At 46.4% G+C, this 18,842-nt stretch overlaps 2 protein-coding genes across 7 annotated transcripts in view; one reads left to right on the forward strand and one right to left on the reverse strand.

The window, feature by feature from the left end:
- Positions 1-13,699, forward strand: part of FHL1 (four and a half LIM domains 1) — a 29,101-nt gene extending 15,402 nt beyond the window's left edge. The window contains exons 1-6 of one of the 4 annotated variants that reach the window (XM_048080355.2): positions 2,433-2,589; positions 9,269-9,450; positions 10,281-10,458; positions 10,961-11,130; positions 11,715-11,901; positions 12,675-13,699. In XM_048080355.2, the coding sequence (XP_047936312.1) occupies positions 2,568-2,589; positions 9,269-9,450; positions 10,281-10,458; positions 10,961-11,130; positions 11,715-11,901; positions 12,675-12,832 (897 nt within the window). In that variant the 5' untranslated portion in view covers positions 2,433-2,567 and the 3' untranslated portion in view covers positions 12,833-13,699. Of the gene's footprint in view, positions 1-2,432; positions 2,590-9,268; positions 9,451-10,280; positions 10,459-10,960; positions 11,131-11,714; positions 11,902-12,674 lie in introns of those variants that run through there. The other 3 variants (XM_048080366.2, XM_067005381.1, XM_048080375.2) reach the window with 3 other exon arrangements.
- An 812-nt stretch (positions 13,700-14,511) lies between these two features.
- MAP7D3 (MAP7 domain containing 3) overlaps positions 14,512-18,842 on the reverse strand; it is a 46,515-nt gene continuing 42,184 nt past the window's right edge. For 2 of the 3 annotated variants that reach the window (XM_067005379.1, XM_013183283.3), the window contains exons 19-20: positions 18,615-18,813; positions 16,423-17,663 (exon numbers count right to left, since the gene is read on the reverse strand). In XM_067005379.1, coding sequence (XP_066861480.1) covers positions 17,354-17,663; positions 18,615-18,813 — 509 coding nt within the window. In that variant the 3' untranslated portion in view covers positions 16,423-17,353. Of the gene's footprint in view, positions 15,993-16,422; positions 17,664-18,614; positions 18,814-18,842 lie in introns of those variants that run through there. The other variant, XM_067005380.1, reaches the window with a different exon arrangement.

The following is an 18,842-nucleotide window of genomic DNA, read 5'->3' on the forward strand; positions in this document are numbered from 1 at the left end:
AGGAGGTGGGAGCAGGGACTTCGTGGTGACACTGCACGAGGCCATGCGATGTGCCTATGAGTGGCACAGGCTGTCTGCAGGCACTGGCGGATGCTCAGGCAGGGACTGGCTTGCCTTCTTTCTGGGGCAGGCTCTCCTGCTTGGTGGCTTCTGCTCCATGCCGTGTTTCACAGGGCAAAAGTGTCCCTCCTTGCTGCTTGTGCCATACCTTGCACCACCAGTGTTTAATCATCTCTGGAGGGAGCTGGGCTTGCAGGGAAGAAGGAGGCTTACAGGGGGAGATGGGAATTGCCCAGGGTCATGTGGCTGAAACAAGCCAAAACAACAAGAGCAGCCCTGTCTTCTCAGCAAGTGTTGTTCCCATCCATCCCCTGCTGTGCTGGCCCAGGAGGCCGCAAATTCAAGCAAAATAAGAATATTACAGACAGCTCTGGGGGATCGCCAGGGCCTCTGAGCTGTGCAACGAGATGCAGCTCCAGGGAGGCTCACGCTGAAGCTTCGCTGGCATCAGCAGAGCTGGGTCCTGCTCCTCTTGCTGGGTCAAGCTTCCTCCCTGCCACCTCCTCCAGCTCGTGCCTGTTGTCACGCTGCCGACACCCGTGCGTTTGTGCACGAGAAGCGCTTTGGTGGCCAAGCGTCCATCCCTACTTTCCGCACGCCTCTGAGATGCTGCCGCGCTGCAGCTGGCCTGCAGCCACCTCTGGGTGGGACGTGGCAGCTGCTGGCGGTGCACGGCAACGCTGCGCTGCTTTTCAGGGTGGGGAGCAAAGGTTACTGTTTGGGATTGGGAGCGGAGGGTATCCTGGGGAAGCAGGAAATGACGGCCAGGTGGGAGCGTGCCAGCGCTTTGTGTAGGGAGCTAGAAAGGAATGAGAATGGTTAATGGTGCAAACTCGACACGCGTTGCCAAAAATGAACTCATGTCTGTAAATATTGCACTGCACTCAGCAAGATTAGCACAGGAAAATACCAGTTGTTAGGGTTCCTGTTACCATCTGAATTATGCAAACAATTTGCTTGAGTTTATAGATGAGCTGGGGCAGAGTAACGTAGGGTTTTTTCTAGCCAAAGTATTTTGGTGCGCTAGTATGTTAGCACGTTTCCTAGCCTCATCCTGCTACACAAGTGGATCCATGCCATGCCGTTTTGGGACAGCACGCTGTCAAGCGTGGCCTTTTCCAGGCAATGCCGAAAACTTGGGAATGTCAGAATGATGCTGACCTTTCACATGCGCTACGTGGGGGCTGTATGATGGCCGTGGAGGCCCGGGGCGGTCACCAAGCCTGGTGCTGGGGTGAAGGCACTGTACTCCCCGCCCCACAAACGCGGTTGAGGAGTTCCTTTGGCACCTCTGTGGTGGGAAGCAGTGACGTGCCCAGTGCCAGGCTGTTCGGAGGCCAGACGCCACCGTGATGGGCTGCGGCTGGAATGATAAACATTGGCTGTCGGGGAGGTTAACCGCCTTTCCCACGGCCATGCCGTGAGTCAGTGTCAAGGCGGGATTAGCAGCCGGGCGTCCCTGGCCACGGCCCCGACCACACGTGCTGCTGCTGACTGCATGACGCAGAGCACGCGTGGCCGTGGAGCTGCCTCTGCCGCTGCAGCCTGTGTCTGCATGCAGGAGCGAGCCTGGAACCAGAGCTCCCTCTGCTCCCTGCCGCAGCTCGAGTAGGAGTAGGTCGCCAAAATTCCCGTTGTGCTACAGAGCTTTGGGGACACCTGAGCAAAGAGGGCGGAGTTGTGAGCCATTGCCCTCTGTAATCCTATCAGGGAACGAGCCCAACCATACTGTTAGATGCTAGAGAAGCCCCATAATCATGAAGCCTGGCTTTTAAAGTGCTGCTCTTCAAGGACTCATTCGCTCTGGATGATTAATGCCTTGAGGTTCCTTAGGGTAAAAGCTGGAGGAGGACCAGGCATGGTAGTTTTACAGGCAGTAAAACTTCAGCTTGCCTCTCATGCTGATTGCAAGTCCAACTCCCAGGAATGTAGCTCCTGGTGCTTCTCCATAATCTCTGCTGGGTCCCCAGGCGTGCAACCCTTGGCTTTTCTGGGCCCTACAGCCAGGGGACAGCCCCTCGTGTATGGTCTGGAGCTGGTTCCTTGGACCATAGCCCCTTTGGCCCTGGAGACCTGATTCTCCTCTTCCCTTCGGCAGCAGCGGTGCAGAATTGACGCTGGGTCTGTAATTTAGCTCAGGACTGTTATGAGACACAATCTAGCTCCAAAGCCAAGGCCAAATAGTACTAGCATGGGGTCAAGTTCCTAAGGCGCTCTCTGCCTTTGGGACTAATTTGGGTGCTGAGTAGCTGGGCAGGTATTTGAATGTTGCCTACAGAGGTCTCTGGATCCTATTCTTCTCTCTCGGATCACCTAAAATGGTAAGAATTTTCAAGGGGGATTAAGGTTGTGATCTCTGGGGAGGGGAGTGGACATCTGGTAGGAGTCCCGTCTGTATTAATAGCCTCCGTTTAAATGTATGTTATCAAAAGAGGCAGCTTCTAATCAGCCAAGAGACCGTGCGCTCTGTTGCCTCAGGGGCTGCCTGTGGCTTTGGGCTGTTAATCATGGCTTTCCACAGGCACACAGGTAAATTGGACATGCTGCAGTCCGCGTTGTGGGAGAAGCCCTGTGCGTGCAATGCCTGCTAAACAGCGAGGAAGGTTTTGCTAACAGAGAAATAACTCTTTTAAATGTGGTCTTAAGTCTCTGCGATCTGCAGCTGTAACTAATGATGGCAAACAGGCTTGTGACTGGTGTGTGGGACTGGCGCTGGGAAGAGCATGGTGGCATGGGCTGGATGCCTTGTAAATGTTTACGCGTTTGTAAAATGCATTGGGTGCATGCTTTGTATCTGCTGCTGTGAGAGGGCTGGGGCTCAGCTGTTACTTGGGGAAGGCTGGGTGAAGGTGGGGGACGGCGCTTCTCCCCGCAGCTAGTTTGTAGTGGCATTACTGCCTGGGGCAGGGGAAACCTGCAGCAGAAGCCCACTGGGTAAACCCAGGTGGTTTGCTCTGCTCTAGTGGGCGGTGTGTGCTTGCTCCCTCCTCTCTGCGTTTATCTTGTCGATCAAACAGGTCGACTCTCTCCAGTAGTAATAATATAAAAACCTATTTTTCCCTTCTCATTAACACTGACAGGATTCTTGCTTTGCATGTTCCCATTGGCATGCTGGTAGTTGGTGTCTCCCCACCTGTGACTAGTCTCCTTTAGCCCTGCAATTACTAAGCCATTGAAAGCTCTTCGGGGTTTTGAAAAACTGATTTTGTGTGTGCCCAGCATGTATTTACAGCCCTAAGTGACAACGTACAATTGCAGTGCTATTGCATCTCTTGACGGGACGTAGCCCAAGGGGTGGACGTGCCCTGGAGCGCAGGGCTGCAGCTCCTGTGGGCATCGGACCAAGCTGCTGCACACTCAGAGCTAGGGGACTGTGGTGCTCCTCACCTGGCTGGGGGCACAGAGCTCCTTAAAAATTAGGGAGGGAAGTCAGCCTCACGCTCAGCCACCCGGGACAAGGCACGAGCATGAGGCTTCTTGCGTGGCATGTAACTCACTTAGGATTTGCTTGTGTGAGGCAGATACACATTACGCAATATATCTCTGAGTGAAATCTGACTTCCATGGCATCATTTTTTAAACATCTCAAAGGTGTTTAAAAAGTGCAATTCATTCAATTCAGATGTAGGAATACATTTATTTGCTAACTTCAGCCCACCAGACTGACTGATACTACAGCATCACTTCATTCTACTTCTAGCTGTTTCTTTCTTTTCTTTCTCATGTTCCTGTGGGGAGATGTTCCTTGCCCCAAGATGTTCCTTGCCCCAGAGGCAAGGACCGGGCTTTGCTTGGCATTGGAGTGGTTGTGGTTCCAGTGCTACTATAGCAGTAATCACAATTAACACACATGCATAATAAAAATAGCTGTCACTGCTGTGTGCTTCTTTCTGGCTGGGCAGTTCGGGCACTGCGCTGAGATGATGAGAGAGCCGAGTCTGAATTCCTGCATTACCAAACTCCCTGGACAAGTGACTGGGGCTGGTCACAAAAGCCCTGGCTCCTCGGCAATGAACACGAGCCAGAGTAGCCAGTGTTCAAACCGAAGCAATGACAGCGGTGGTACCTGACATCCTGTGCAGTTTTCAGGGGGTGCAGAAATGCCCCAGCCTTCAGGTCTGTGCGAGGGGCCTTTGTCCAGCCTGGCTGCTGGTCCTGCCTCCTGACCCCTCCAGGGTCTGCCCTGCCAGCATTCGTTGTTGAGCTCTGTACTACAGAGCTGAGCTCTGTAGTAAGTGTAAAAGCTAGCCTGGGGGATGTGTTTGCAGGGTGTTTTTAATAGCACGTCCCTACTCCCTGGGGAACTGTGAAGATTTAATAATGATTGGGATGTGCTCAGACATGGTGGCAATAGGACCATAGGGAATGATTTTGGCAACTGCCTGAGAAACTTGGAACCATTCTTGTTCTAAATAAAGAAGATTCTATTTTATCATCAGACTAATTTTTGAATTATAGAGTATGAGACTTGCACGTGCCCCAGCCTGGCAATAGGAGAGCATAGCTCTTCGCTCTTTACTGCCAGCCCTCCCAGCGAAAATGACCTGCAAGTGATTTGCAAAGCCAAAGGAAAGAGAGAAATGTTTGTTGTCCAGGGCAGTGCGCCAGTGACCTTGAGATGCAGCTCTCAGCATTGCTTCTCCTTTCTGATTAACAGGATCCTTCTTTTAAGGGTATTCCCTGGTATTTATAGCAAACCACAAAACATATAGAGGAATGCTGAGAGTAGCAACCCAGGTGACACAACTTCAGGTGAGCTGAAACAGGCAGGTGCTGTCGCTGCCTGGTGACATGGGGGCTGTTTACTCGGTCTGCTGAGAACAACAAAGCTGACGGAGAGCCAAAAAGCAATGGCTCTTTCCCAGTGCACCCAGTACCCCAGCAGAGGGTTAACAGCTTCAGCCTCATTTTCCTTCCCAAGTGACAGAATAGTCCGTACGGTTTAAGTACAGTTTCCCTGGTTGTTTTCAGAGACCACACTTCAAGTTCTTCCTTGGTGGTTTATCGCATTTAAACACGTTCCCCGGAGACATTAACACACATCCTGTGCTAAGTGCTTTGCTTATCAGCTGTGCTTCAGCTTCATTTGCTGAGCGCTTTGATTTCATTTGTTCCGCAAACCACTGCGCTACTGCGTGGCGGTACGCAGCCCGGGATGAGGCGACACGGGGCCGTGGGAGACGGGAACTGAAGGGAGCGGCAGGGTTTGTGTTAATGCCGTAGCTTTTGTGGGGCTGCCCTTCTCAGCTCTGCACCATTTCCAGTCCCAAAGCTTGCTGTGCTGCGGTGGTGTAGCCCTGAGCACAGGCTGGGACGGCTCTGCGGCTGCTCCACAGCACGGTATCAGCAAGACTTGAGGTGCACGGGAAGCCTGTGGGGCCCAAACATTTGAGACCTTTTTATGAAAGATGAAAGGTGTGGTCATCTGCGTGTGGGCTGCGGGGTTGCTTTTGTAAAGCTGCAGATGCTCTTTTGGGACAAGTGGCTAACTTGTACCTCTGTGTTCAGGTAAATGTTAGGGTTGAATTCCAGCAGGCCTTTTGTGCCAAATACCCTGATACTCGAGAAGGCCACTGGTCTGGCCAGCCGCCCCTTAGCTGTAGCCAAATTCATCAGGGAGCTACATTTAGACAGCACTCTGCCGGGCTGGTAGGAGAGGGACACCTTGCTTGAAGTGGGGGTAGTTTCTGGTGTGTCCTGAGTTTCGTGATTTGCCTATTTTCCAAGTCAGCAAAGACAGGCCAGGGTTAAGCTTTGGAAAGTTGAGTGGTGGGACCACGGAGCAATTGGAGCCTGAGGTTATTAAGGAGACAAACATTTCCAAAATCATGATAAATCATTTCCAAAATCTAGACTCAGTCAAAATCGAGACTCAGTCAGAAAATGTATTTATTTGGTTACAGACCAAGTACCTGTTCTGTTCTGTCTGCCTCCTGTGAGAGGGGACTGAACTGCGCGGGGGAGCAGCAGTAGGGTGCCAAACGTTTCTTCCCGGGGGCAGCGTGCTCTGAAGCCGTGACGGACGTTTGCTCCACCCCGGGGAAATGTCCCTGCGGTCCCAGTGTAGCTGCTGCCGCTACTTCTGGGCTCTCGTCACCAGCCCCTGGGGGGCTGCTCCTGTGGGAGGGTTGTAGGGGACGGTGTGGCTGATGTGGGCTCTCGGCATGGCAGGGGTGGGCAGACGTTTGCTGGGACAACGTGGTCAGTGTTTGTGTCCTCGTGGCAGGCAAGGGGACAGAGGTGCCTTTCTAGGCCTAGATTAGGGCAGGGGTGGTTCTGCTGGGGGCAGAAAGCTCCTGTAAGAGCTGGGAGCAAATTCATGCCACAGCTTAGGTATGAGAGGGGCTTTTTGGTCCATAAGGTGGCACAAGGTGGGCAGAAGCTCCCGGGGCTGCCAGGCCCGATGTTAATTGTCTGCGGGGTTCTAAAGCTCCTGTGATAAATGTGTGTCTCACGTTAGCAGATGATGCGTTGCACAGGAACACTGGATCGTGTTACTCCCTGAGCCATATGTTCACAATTACATCTTCTGGTTGAAAGCAACCCTAAACCTGATATCAGGGGGAGTGTTTCGATACCATTTGCCCTGGACTCTGTGCAACTGCGTTTCTTCTAAATAAAACCCGCTTGCTTGATAAAGCTCTGCAGGGCTGGCGGTGGCTCACATAGTTTCCATGTTTCCCAGCTGTTTGTTTGTTTCATTTACTTGAACCGGTACAAACACAACCCTTGGCGTAGTTGTCAGCAGGACGTGGCCGTCTCCTGACCTTGGCAAGGCGGCGTTTCCAGCCCCGGTCCCCACAGAGCGCAATGCCGGCCAGCTCGGCCTCCGCTTCAGTAAGTTGAAGGGAAGGGAAGGGAAGGGTGTGAACCCAGCCCCTGCCTCTGCTGCAGCCTCCTCGTGTCACGTTCCTCTCCCTGGGATCCTCCGTCCAGCTTTCTGGAACAGAAATGTTCCAGCTTGCTCCGCTGCCTGGGCTTGCAGGGTAGCGCTGGCGGGGCCGTGCCCGGGTCAGGACCTGTTTGGTTTGATGTGCGTTTGTGTTGGCTGAGCCCTGCTCCTCGCAGGGGCAGCAGCAACGATCCTGGGGCCTGGGGCTCTCATGCCAGCGGGGGATTTCGGTGGCTGCCAGGAATGGCTACACAGTTGAGGCTAAATCTAGAATTACGGGGGTGGGCAGGTGCCCAAGAAGTTGTGTAAGCGGGCCCTCATGCCTTAACAACATGGTAGTCCTGCCCACGCAGCACCCAGCAGCCGAGGGCAAGTGCTACGGGACCCACAGGCCTTCTAGGGATGACAGCTACCCTAGAGCATCTTCTCTACACCCCAAAACCCCAAGCTTGGTTCTGACTTATATTGTCGTGCTGATTCTGCTGTCACAGACAGCAAAGCAGCCAACGACAGTGGGAGCGATTTTGGTCTCAGTGCTTTTTGACCCTGAAACCAGGGCTTGACAGGGTCCAAGGTGAGGCTATGCGGGGAAGCGTGAAAGGCCTCCTGTACCTAACGAGAGGAAGCAGCAGCAATTTATATTGCCTGGCTGCATCCTTCTCTCTTTCACTCCATGCCGGTACTTCAGCTCCATCAGGAAAAGAATAATTAAATTTCCTCTTTGACGTCCCGTTGCCAGACTGCTGCCACAGCTCCTGTCTGGTTACTGATGAAGGTTCAAGGTTGCATCCCAGCTTGCTTGTGGTACGGGGAAGCAGAGCTCCGCTGAGCTGGGGCCACAGGCACGCAGGAGGCACATGCATGGGGACTCGTATAACCCCCAGGGGCTTTTGCAGCCTCCTGGGCTGGGCTTTGCTGGCTTCCTCTGAGGAAGGGCGTGGGGAAATGAAGAGAGCTGTTCCTTAGCGGAGGTGGTCTGGAAGGCTGAGCCTGGGCGCAGGCTGGGGCAAGTATCTGCGGAAAGTGTGAGCTTGCATCTCTGGCCAAAGTGGAAAATCCTCTGGTCAAGAGACCCCCACACCCAGCTGGGCTCGCAGCTGGAGCATTAGCCAGCTGGCCATGGGGAGCAGTCATCCGTTGGGCCAATTCTGCTGGCATGAGCTGAAGAAGTTTCTTTAAATGTAAGAATGTAAAAGGTCTTTTCTTGTTTTTCCTCATGACTTTATATGTGAAAGCCTAGTGAAACAGGCAGCTGGAAGCTGCACAAATATCTGGCACAAAAGGCCTCGGAGGGCTGCAGCTGGCTGCAGGCTTAGGCTGGAAACATGGAAACTATTCTGCTCTTGGTTGGCGGTGATTTCTGCTCAGATTATGCCGTGCCTCAGACGGGATCTCGCCAGCCCTGCAGTGGGCCTGCCATAATGAACCAAGTCGCTCTGAGTGATTACGTATCATTACCCTTGCTTGATGTGAAACAAGTAAATAAAACAGTCCAGTATCCTTCCTCTTAAGAAGGTGATGGGGGAAGACAGTTGCGTGACTCTTCTCCCCTCTCCAGCAACTGTGTTCCTGGAGCCATGGAGCGAGCAAGCTCGGCAGCGCTGCAAGCACAGCGGTTTGCACTCCAGGAGGCAGAGAGCTGCGTTTTTGTGTTTGGCCAGAGCCCATCCTGCCTCTTTGTAGGCAGAAATCTAGCATTTGTATCTTGGATGGCTATTAAGGGAACTGAAAATATTTGCGTTACTAACAGATTGCTTATGCTAAGAGCAGTGGCAAGCACAGCGCTTGCAGGAGGCAGGGCGGCCCCTGACCTTGCTGAGCTCCGCAGCACAGCCAGGAGCCAGCCCACAGAGCTGAACGCTGTAGCCCACGTTTTTCTGAATTCCTGGTACTTCTCTCCCTACATCCTACATGGCAATACGTGACATGGGATGCCACCTCTTTTAGGAGGTGTACAGTTCATGATTGCTGTGACTGAACACAGGTTGTCTGCTGCAGCCAGCCTCTCTGAGCATGATGGTGTGTTAGCCTATCCTAGACCCTAAAGGCAAAGCAGGAGGCACCTGGAAAATGCCTGTGCAGTGGGTAGAGAACTGTCTTGTTTTGTAAACCATTGAGTTGTCTGATAGCACTGTTGGGGCAATTTTTGCTGTTCCAGAAGCTGCTTTCTCTAGCAACAAGCCCTTGAGGCACATAACGCCACCATATGCTCACGGCTGAGCCACCTTCCCATTACTCTTCATCTGCCCAGACCCAAGAAGCTGGAGCAGTTATCAGGCCTTCGGTGTTCTCACTTTACCCTTTTTCTTCTTGCAGGGCCTGGCAGTTACACTGTGGGCACCATGTCGGAGCGTTTTGACTGCCACTACTGCCGTGACCCGCTGCAAGGGAAGAAGTACGTGCAGAAGGAGGGCCGCCACTGCTGTGTCAAGTGCTTTGACAAGATCTGTGCCAACACCTGCATTGAGTGCAAGAAACCCATCGGTGCCGACTCCAAGGTATGGTGAGCGGTCACGTAGGTGATGAGAACTAGACTAGGTGCGTATTTTCCTTGCTTTGGCCTGTTTGCAAGCTTCTGTGCAAAAGCAAGTTCTTTTGCGAGTACTCTGGCTGTTGGGCCATGCTTGCATGCACTCCTCGGCCAAAGAGCCAGAGGCTGTGGGGCACTGCAGTTGGGCTGCTCACAATGGGCTGCTTCTGGATCTAATTCCAGGATCTAGATTCAGCCCAATGAGCTGAATCATAGAACTACAGAATATCCTGAGTTGGTAGGGACCTACAAAGATAATTCAGTCCAACTCCTGGATCCACACAGGACCACCCAACTGCTGCAAATGTTGAACTGTCCTGAAGGAAGTACAGCAGTTTATCCAGCCTGCATAAGACTCCCAAAAGACTCATCTTATGGGCAAAGCACTTGGAAACATAGGATGTGATTTTTTTCAGTTTGTCAAATGTTTATTGCTTCACGTTTACGGCAGTAATAACATACACATAAACTAGAAGGAACAAGATGACCAGAGAAGACCACACTTACAGAACCTTGAATCTCAAAGCTTGAAGTTTGAAAGTCCAAAGTGAATTTAAACCCTGCATAGCTGTAGCTTTTTGAATGTGATTATAAGTAAGGCCCTTGTGTCAGTGCTTTTGGTTAAATGGCCTTCACCAGCTGCTCGCAGCTGAGTTGCACCTCCAAACATTGAATGCAGCCCTGCTTAAGAACCAGCAGATCGATACTTCCATGCCAAGGCTGGTGAGACGGTCGTTTCAGAGCTGCTCAGCAAAAAAACAAAGGGCTTATTGCTCACTTTGTTTCTGTTTTTTGCAGGAGCTGCATTTCAAGAACCGTTACTGGCATGACAACTGCTTCCGCTGCTTCAAGTGCTATACATCCTTGGTGAATGAGCCCTTCATGCTAAGGGAGAACAACAAGGTCTGGTGCAGTAACTGCACTGCCACTGAGGATGCACCCAGGTGTAAGGGCTGCTTCAAGCCGATCATTGCAGGTACTGGTACTAGCAATACTGATATGAATGCTGAGTGCTGTTCTAGGGCAAAACCATGGAGGTTAAAAGAGCCGCGCGGGCTGCAGTTGGGAGCATCATGGTGAAAATCTGGAGAACTACAGAAGTGGTACACGTTTTGACTGCTGGTGTTACATGTCCTTTTTAGAGAAGTGTTCAAAGGCTGCCTTGCACTTAACCCTCATGTGGATTGTTCACCTTAATAGTCAGTATTAGACAAGTTCTACCAAAAGCTTTGCTCTGTAAATGAAGATCCTCTTCTCAGAAAGGATCTGGTACCTGACTGACTAAATATCTAAGAAAATCTGGAAGGCCCTGGCTAGTTAAAATTGGATGTAGAAATTAACAGCTCTTCCCTTGTCCATGTTATGATTAAAGTTCTGTATGGGCAGGTCTTGCCTACAGGTATGTTACATTGCATGAGGTTGCGGAGCTTGTCACAGGCCTGAAATCCCACCTAACAAGTTATTTCTGTCTGTTGTAGGAGACCAAAATGTTGAATACAAGAAGATGGTCTGGCATAAGGACTGTTTCACTTGCAGCCAGTGCAAGCAAGTGATTGGATCTGGGAGCTTCTTCCCAAAGGGTGATGACTTCTACTGTGTCTCCTGCCACGAGCATAAATTTGCCAAGACCTGTGCTAAATGCAAGAATGTAAGTCCTTCCACTTTGCAGTGGCAGCTGCCAAAACTGGCCCTGACATGTCTGTTAGAAGCTAGGAGAGTAAATCAGTAGACATATCATCTTGTAGCTGTACCATTGCTTATGTTTCTTCCTTGAGATACTGGTGCAAGCAGCTGGCGATGTAATAATAATGTGAGAGCTAGAGGCTGTGGCACATGAGTACTTGAGCAGGGTGTAAATCTGTTGGAAAAAAGCGAGCACCAGCCTTATGCTAGCTTTAGGGATGGCAAGGCTAAGAAGGTTTATAGCTCTCTAGCATATATTGTATATTCAAGCAACAAAACAATGTTTTGCAAAACAGCTGTTGTACACTTTTGCAATTGATTAATGTAGAATTGCAGTGTCATTGCAGGTAAAATAAACTATTATGAAAGCTCCAGGCATGCAAGATTTCAGTCCAGAGGAACTTAAGTGTTGCAATATTTCATTTTAATGAAAACTTTCAAACGGTCTTCACCGTAACAAAGCTCCCCTATACCATACACCCCATGCCTGTGTCACCTCTTTTCTTCCGTACTGATTCTGAATCCTCTTCCCTGCTCTTTTCCTCCTAGCCCATCACTTCTGGAGGTCTCACTTACCAGGAACAGCCTTGGCATTCAGAGTGCTTCATTTGCTCCAACTGCAAGAAGCAATTGGGTGGGAAGCGCTTCACAGCCGTAGAGGATCAGTTTTACTGTGTTGAGTGCTACAAGGAATGCGTTGCCAAGAAGTGTGCTGGCTGCAAGAATCCGATTACAGGTATGTTGCAATAAATGCAGCTTGAGGGCCCTGGGTGCCTAAGGTCAGAACTGTGATCCCCAAAGACATGAAGCTCAGAGGCCACCAACACCAGAAGCAGTTCTAACATCCCAAGCCCTATTCCAACAATTTACATAACCCACATGCTCCTGTTGGATGGAGGCTGAGCTGGTAACTGAGCTCTTCACCTTTTGAACTCCTCAAATTTACCTCCAAAACTGCCCCAGGTAGAACTGTTCCCACTCCAATCTTAGTCTGGGAACTTGAAGTCTAAAAAGAGCAGTGTCGTATTGCTCCAAACTGACTATTTGTTTTACTTCTAATATATTTTACATGCCCCAGTTAGTTACTGCATATGAAAATTGCACAGAACTCAGCTCTGAAATGTGTGCACTATCCTTCTAGTCCTGTAAGTCTTGCACTTGATTCAGCATTTCAGAGCATGGATCTGAGCCTGTAAGAACCAGGTGGGCTGTTTAGCCCAACCTCTTCTTGCTCTGTCTTGACCTTTCCTTTAGCTTGACAGTTCCCTGGGAAAAAGATCCAAGGGAAAAGTCTATTGTAGACAAGCCGCACATGCCTAGGCTAAAGTGCCTGGATCTCACTAATACAGAGCAGCAAACACTGCAGTTCAGTTGCATTTTGGGCTAGTATTTTAAATGTTACAAATATGGTCACACAGGAGGCAGTAAGAATGGGATCTGCTGGTTGAGGGGCTAACCCAGCCACGGGAAAAGCTACTATCGCCGTCCTATAATTGTTTTCTCTCCTAGCAGGATTTGGAAGAGGAACCAGTGTGGTTAACTACGAAGATGAATCCTGGCACGATTATTGTTTCAAATGCACAAAGTGTGCCCGTGGTCTGGCCAACAAGCGCTTTGTTTGCCATAACGGAAAAATTTACTGTGCTGAGTGTCCCAAACGACTGTAAGGAGCAGACAGCAGCTACTATAAAATGGATTTTAAAGGCCTGCTTTTCAAAATAGTCCTGGTAAAGGTGCAGGTTTTGCATGTTAAGAATTTTACCTTTTTCCATTTAAGCATAAAACAAACTAAAATAGCCTAAATATACCAGGTTTGACTTTTGAAGCTCCTGCAGCAAGAAAGCATGTACTGTTGCAAAAAGCTAACTTTGCTTTCAAGTAACTATTGGTGTAAAGGCCTGAAATGCCATTTAGATTTAGCATTAGAAATCCAAGTAGTACCATAATCTGTGTGTGGCTTAAACTAAAAAAAAAAAGCTCATTTTAAACTTGTTTAGTATACATTTATGCTCGGAACTTACATGAAGTGTTTTTGACAAGGCATGCACAAGCCTCAGCACCTTGGAAACAGAGATGCAAACATTGCACCCAGGATCAGAGAGATCCATTATTATGCTTTTACAAGTACAGGTACATATATATATATCACACCATTAACAGAAACTCAATATTAACTTTGCTTATCCTACCATACCAAAGCGCAGCAAGTGTATGGAGTGGCTTTCTCTTACATATAACAACATTTTGGCAGTACAACTTAGCTTTAGTTAAGTTTCCATAAACTTGTTTTGGTTATGATTTTTGCATGGTTTGTCAAAAGTTTTGCTCACTAGCTTTTTTTACATTATTGTTTAAATGAGGCCATCTACATATAATTATTAATCCATTAATAAGTAGTAAATCTTTCAACTACAGCAAAATGCATATGCATTTAGAAGTGCCTTAAAAATAGCTCAGATGACCATAGCTCTCCTATTATGTCAGTATATGTTTTATGATTTAATAAAAATGAGACTAGTGCCTGCTTGGAGTCATACAGTCTGGAAAACTGTTTTTTTTTCTATTTTTCTATCTTACATGAGTGACATCTTTTATGGCTGAGCTACTGCAATCAAGTCTGATGCCTTGACACAGCAAAGTAGAGAGTCAGCTGTTCTGCCATAGTGTCCTTAAATACACAAGGACCAAAGCAAGAATTTACATAAACTAAAAAAAAAAAAAATACATAACTGACACTAGACCCTCTGCCAAGAACCACCTGTGTGGAAAAAAAACCCTTTGGAAAACACATGTACAGCAATAGTCCATACACAGTCTACCACCCTTCAGTGACCTGAATGCTGGTTTAAAGTTTTTTCTTTTTTCCTTCTCCATAGCAATGATGATACCATACAGAAATATTTATAAAACTGGATGCTACTATGGTTATTCCCTTTCATTCACAAACACCTACCAGAAACAGCGAAATCTCTCAGGATAAACAGAAAGCAGCATCTTGCTGTTTTTGTGATGGTTGCTGCTCCACAATGGCCACAGAACGCCGCTAGACTCACTGTTAGAACATAAAGATGCTCGTGCTACAAGTAAAAGGCAAAGGCTTGCAGTAAAAAGCAAGTTAAAGAATTCAACTGTTATGAAAAATCTTATACGCATGTACAAACACAGCAAAATCTAAAGGTGTTAGTACAAATACCTTTCCAACCACATAAATGCAATTACCAAAGAGGCTACTAGTTTTGGGAATCTGCAGAGTGCAGTAGTTAGAGAGCAGTACCAGAGCGCATCTCAGCACGGCAAGGGGTTGGAGACTCCTAGTAAGGTAATGTTTAGCATTACAGAAATAAAGCATTGTTCAACTGCAAAGTTTATTTAACAGTGCGCACATATTTACATAGAGCTGTAACAGACCATTCGACAAATAATATCAGCACAGAAAAAATATCAGCATCTTTGTTAGAGTGATTGTCTCTGCCTGAAATAACTATCATACAAAAATACATTTTTCTTTTTACCTAAGGCACTGCTCTAAAGTCTAAAACAGTTCTAACATATTCTGAATAGCAAATAGTGAGAGTAAGAAGGCTGAGCGTTTCCTATTGTAATTGCAGATGTTGAGGAAAGAATGCAGTTCCAGCAAAAACATTTGCATTTCACCACTGAAAATACAGCTGCCATTTGGATGATTCATTTAAATTGAACTATCAGCCAATGGTTTATAGCAGGATTTGAGACAGCTATTCTTTAAATTAATCACTTACTTATTTAGTATATCTATTACAGGAGACATAAGAACAAGACTGCAGTATTACTTTTAGTAGCAGTTTTCAGAAGATGCTTAGTTAATCTCTTCATGCTGTAAAAAGCAGGCAAGTTTAGGTTAAATAGATTACTTAATACAGGCTTTAGGGGAAGGGAAATATATATATGCAGCTTGCAGTCAATGTTATAAAGCTAGAACAGGAACACTTAGAATAATTAACATTAACAAAACATGACTTCAATGGTCTAATACTGTTATGTACACAATAACATAATACTTACATGAGTGTAGATAAATAAATCAAAAGGAAAACATTTTTAAAAGCATGACATGTTAAACTGCGCTATGACAAACAAATCTAGGTATTCAACATTTTTTGTAATATTAGTGCATATCCTGTAAAATGTTTTGATGTTTTCCAATAGATTAAAACATATTAGTGATGACACAACACTGCATTTTGAAACTTTTGAACTTTCAACATTTTTGAAATATTCTGAAATTTGATGTTGGAAAATATGAATTTTTCCTTCTCGATTCAAAACAGAAGATACTCAATTATGCATTTTAAAATAGCATGTGAATGAAAGCGTACAGCTTTTTTCTAGAACATTGCAAATGGACTTGAGCTTTAACACACACTGAAAAAGTCTTATTTCATCAAGTGCCATTTTAGGAATATCTAAAATCTGACCAGTAGCAAACTGGAAAGTCTGCAGTGGCACATTGCTGGACATTACTGGTATGAAAACAAAAAAGACTTAAACAGCTTAGCGTAAAGTCTGTAAGAGGGAAGTAAGTGATATTTAGACAAGGAAATCCTATCCAACAATTAACTAAACAAATGGAAAAGGAACATCAGCACAATAGTCTCCCTGAAATGTTTCAAGGTGCAAATCTAGAAGTTTGTCATCCCTCCCCTGATGTGTTTTTTTTTTTTTTTTTCAAACTTGAAGATGGATAAAGGTAAACAAGCAGCTTTTCAAAACAAGGCCTTCGGTACTTGATAAAACACTGGATTACTGCAGTGCAATCAGATTATTTCCAGGTCTCTAGTGTTCACAGTTCTGTCCAGAGAGCAAAGAAAAGAAAATGTTTAACCACCATACTGCACGTATTCTACATACATCTATCATCACTGTCAGAGTCTACATCTGGGGGGGGGGGGGGGGTGACCACAGACCCACTTAGTAACTCACAGTCCAAAATCAGCATAGTAGCCTTTTTTTTTTTTTTTTTTTAAATATGAGCACTTCTTTCCAAACACAATTCTTAAACCAGATTGTCTCAAAACACATTTACGTTCAAAATTAAAAGGCAACTCTTTCCTCACTAAGGAGTGAATGATCAGAAAAAAATGTGATCAGCAATATCACATTAAATCATTTTATTCCCACAGCCTACACAGTAGTGGCCCGGAGGAAAGTCTCAATATAGCTATGTCCATAAGACCAAAACTCACAAGACGCAGAGTGACAGAGGAGACTCAGGAAACAGTTCAGTCTAGAAAAGTGCTACACTTTAATCAAAAAAGGTGCTACACATCACTTAAAGAAAATGTGGATAGCAAGTCTTTGTTTTTTCCCCACTGTCATTTATTTCAACTCTTCATGCAGTCATTTATCTCGTGGACAGAGATCTCCTGCTGTGAGTACGCTCATTTGGGGTTTAGCTACAACAACAGAGCAGTTTAGTCTCATGAAAACTAGCATGCTGAAGCCTCTCTGACACACTGTGCTGTACTGCATCAGGGCCTGGGTTGGCGAGTACGTTTGGCTTCAGATGCAACCCTGTTTCTTTCAGAAAATTCTGAGTATCGTGTGTGTAGCTTTACTACTCCTCCCAAAATGCAATACAACCGTTTGTGGAATTCAAGGTTGGGGTTACACCCATCAGTGAAGTGAGAGACTGTTCTATGGTAAGTATAGAGGACAGCTAGTATCTTGCCAGAGCCTGAAAGACCTTTTAAGACCGTGCAGATCAGCATCAAAAAGTTACAGAACATGCCTAGGAGTGGAAAGGGGAAAGCAGCCAGGTCTTGTCTGTAGAGTTACATCAGACACCTTTTAAACTGTTAGTATCTTCAAAAGTAACATGTGCCATTTAAGAAATTTTAGAAGAAGCCTAAAATACAACAGATGGGCTTGAGCGTTGGTAGAAGAAACAGGAGCTTCACAGGGGCTCAGCTTTGTCTTTGGAAGAGCCTTAATGTCAGGCCTTAGCTGCTGTATAGAGCAAATCCCTAAAAAGGCATCAGTTGGTGACTCCTTTTGACAGAATTCAAGTTAGAAGCACTAAAGAAGGAGCTTTCCCTCCAGTCTACACACTGGAAAAAGTGCCTTGAAAATAGGAAGCTGAAGTTAAGGCAAGGAGAATAAAAATGCAACAAAGTTAATTATCCAGCCAGAGGAGGGGATAGATAGGGAAATCAGCTTGGATTACCTGATGAAGAATCTATAGGTTTGGTCAAAGAATTCACTGCACCATCTTCCTCATAAGCCAATTTGGGACTAGAAGGTATTGTAGCAGCATCATTCAAGTTTTGATTACAGTTACCAGCAGAGAGGCTGTCTGAACTCAGTTTTGTTGACCTGGAATGTACTCCAACGTCAATAAACTCCTCAAAAGTCCATGAATCAGATTTTCCATTAAGATTCTGAGTAAGTCCACTTGTATGATCAGCTTCATTAACACCCAACTTCACTGAGTCATCAATAACCATTTCTTTTGCAGGATGGCTGGAAAAAGCAAATGGATACTAGTATTACTATTTCCGGATATTTACTCTTTAGATTCATTACAGGCCAGCTGAATTAGCAGTCTACACAGCTTGCAAAGCACTGCATATCCTGAAGGGCATTCCTAGACGAGCTCCTCCAGCTGCCACATGGGATCTCCCATCCAAGAGCCAGTGGTGAAGAATGACCCACCACCATATAACAACTTTTTACTATACTAATAATTTTCAGGTAAGGTCTGGCTCCAAAAATGATATGAAGAACCAGCAAGTTTAAAGCCCTCCTCTATTAAAATTGTATTTTAGCACTGTGCGTTTCTCCTCTTACTTAAAAAAAGAAGTTTTCAATGTCATTTCTAAACCTTTAGCATTTAGATGAGCAAATGGAACTAGCATAAGAGGACACGTTTTCCACTATTACATAGAAATAAATTTATGTTTAAAGAGATAAAATTTGAAATACCAAAAAAAATCCCACTAAGGGAAGTTTCTGTTTTATCTGCTGTTTCAGCACAACTAGAATTGTTCTAGAGCTTTCTGTAGGCTATTCTTCCTTTTCAGTTTTGTCCTCCCTTCTCCTTGTTTAATATTTTGTTAATGAAAAGAACTGCTAGCTATTTCAATTGAAAACGTTTTCAAGCCAATACCATTCTTTATAAGTAACACTGCCATGTTGCTGGCTATGTGTCTCACTTCGCAAAGCCTGTACTGTCGACAAGGTGCCATCTAAACAAACAATTACCCTGAGCTAACTGACTCTGCATGAACCTGCAAACTGACAGCATGTACACACCATGTGCCTAGAGCAAGCCAGAGAAATACCAGAAAACTAGTGGGGTGCAAAACTTGATCTAATGCTATGTACAGTAGTAAATTGAATTTAAACACAGAGGGATTTCTTGTGTGACAGATAACTGCTCTGACAATAAAACAGCCACCTACACAGACTCACCTGGAATCCTTTAATTCAGTAAAAAGTAGAGACCCGTCATCGCTTTTCAAATCGCTGCCATTCATAAATACTTCACTGGCCTTCAACTCTGACAAGTCTTGTTGCTCAAATTCTGTAGAGATCAAGCTATGTGCAGTCTGTAAACAAACCTCTGTCTCCCCCTTGACTTCCTGGGGTAAGTCAACGCCATTTAGCTTTCCTGGAAGTGTGTAGGAAAAAACAAAAACA

Source organism: Anser cygnoides, chromosome 13 (genome assembly GCF_040182565.1).
Source record: "Anser cygnoides isolate HZ-2024a breed goose chromosome 13, Taihu_goose_T2T_genome, whole genome shotgun sequence".
Classification (NCBI taxonomy): domain Eukaryota; kingdom Metazoa; phylum Chordata; class Aves; order Anseriformes; family Anatidae; genus Anser; species Anser cygnoides.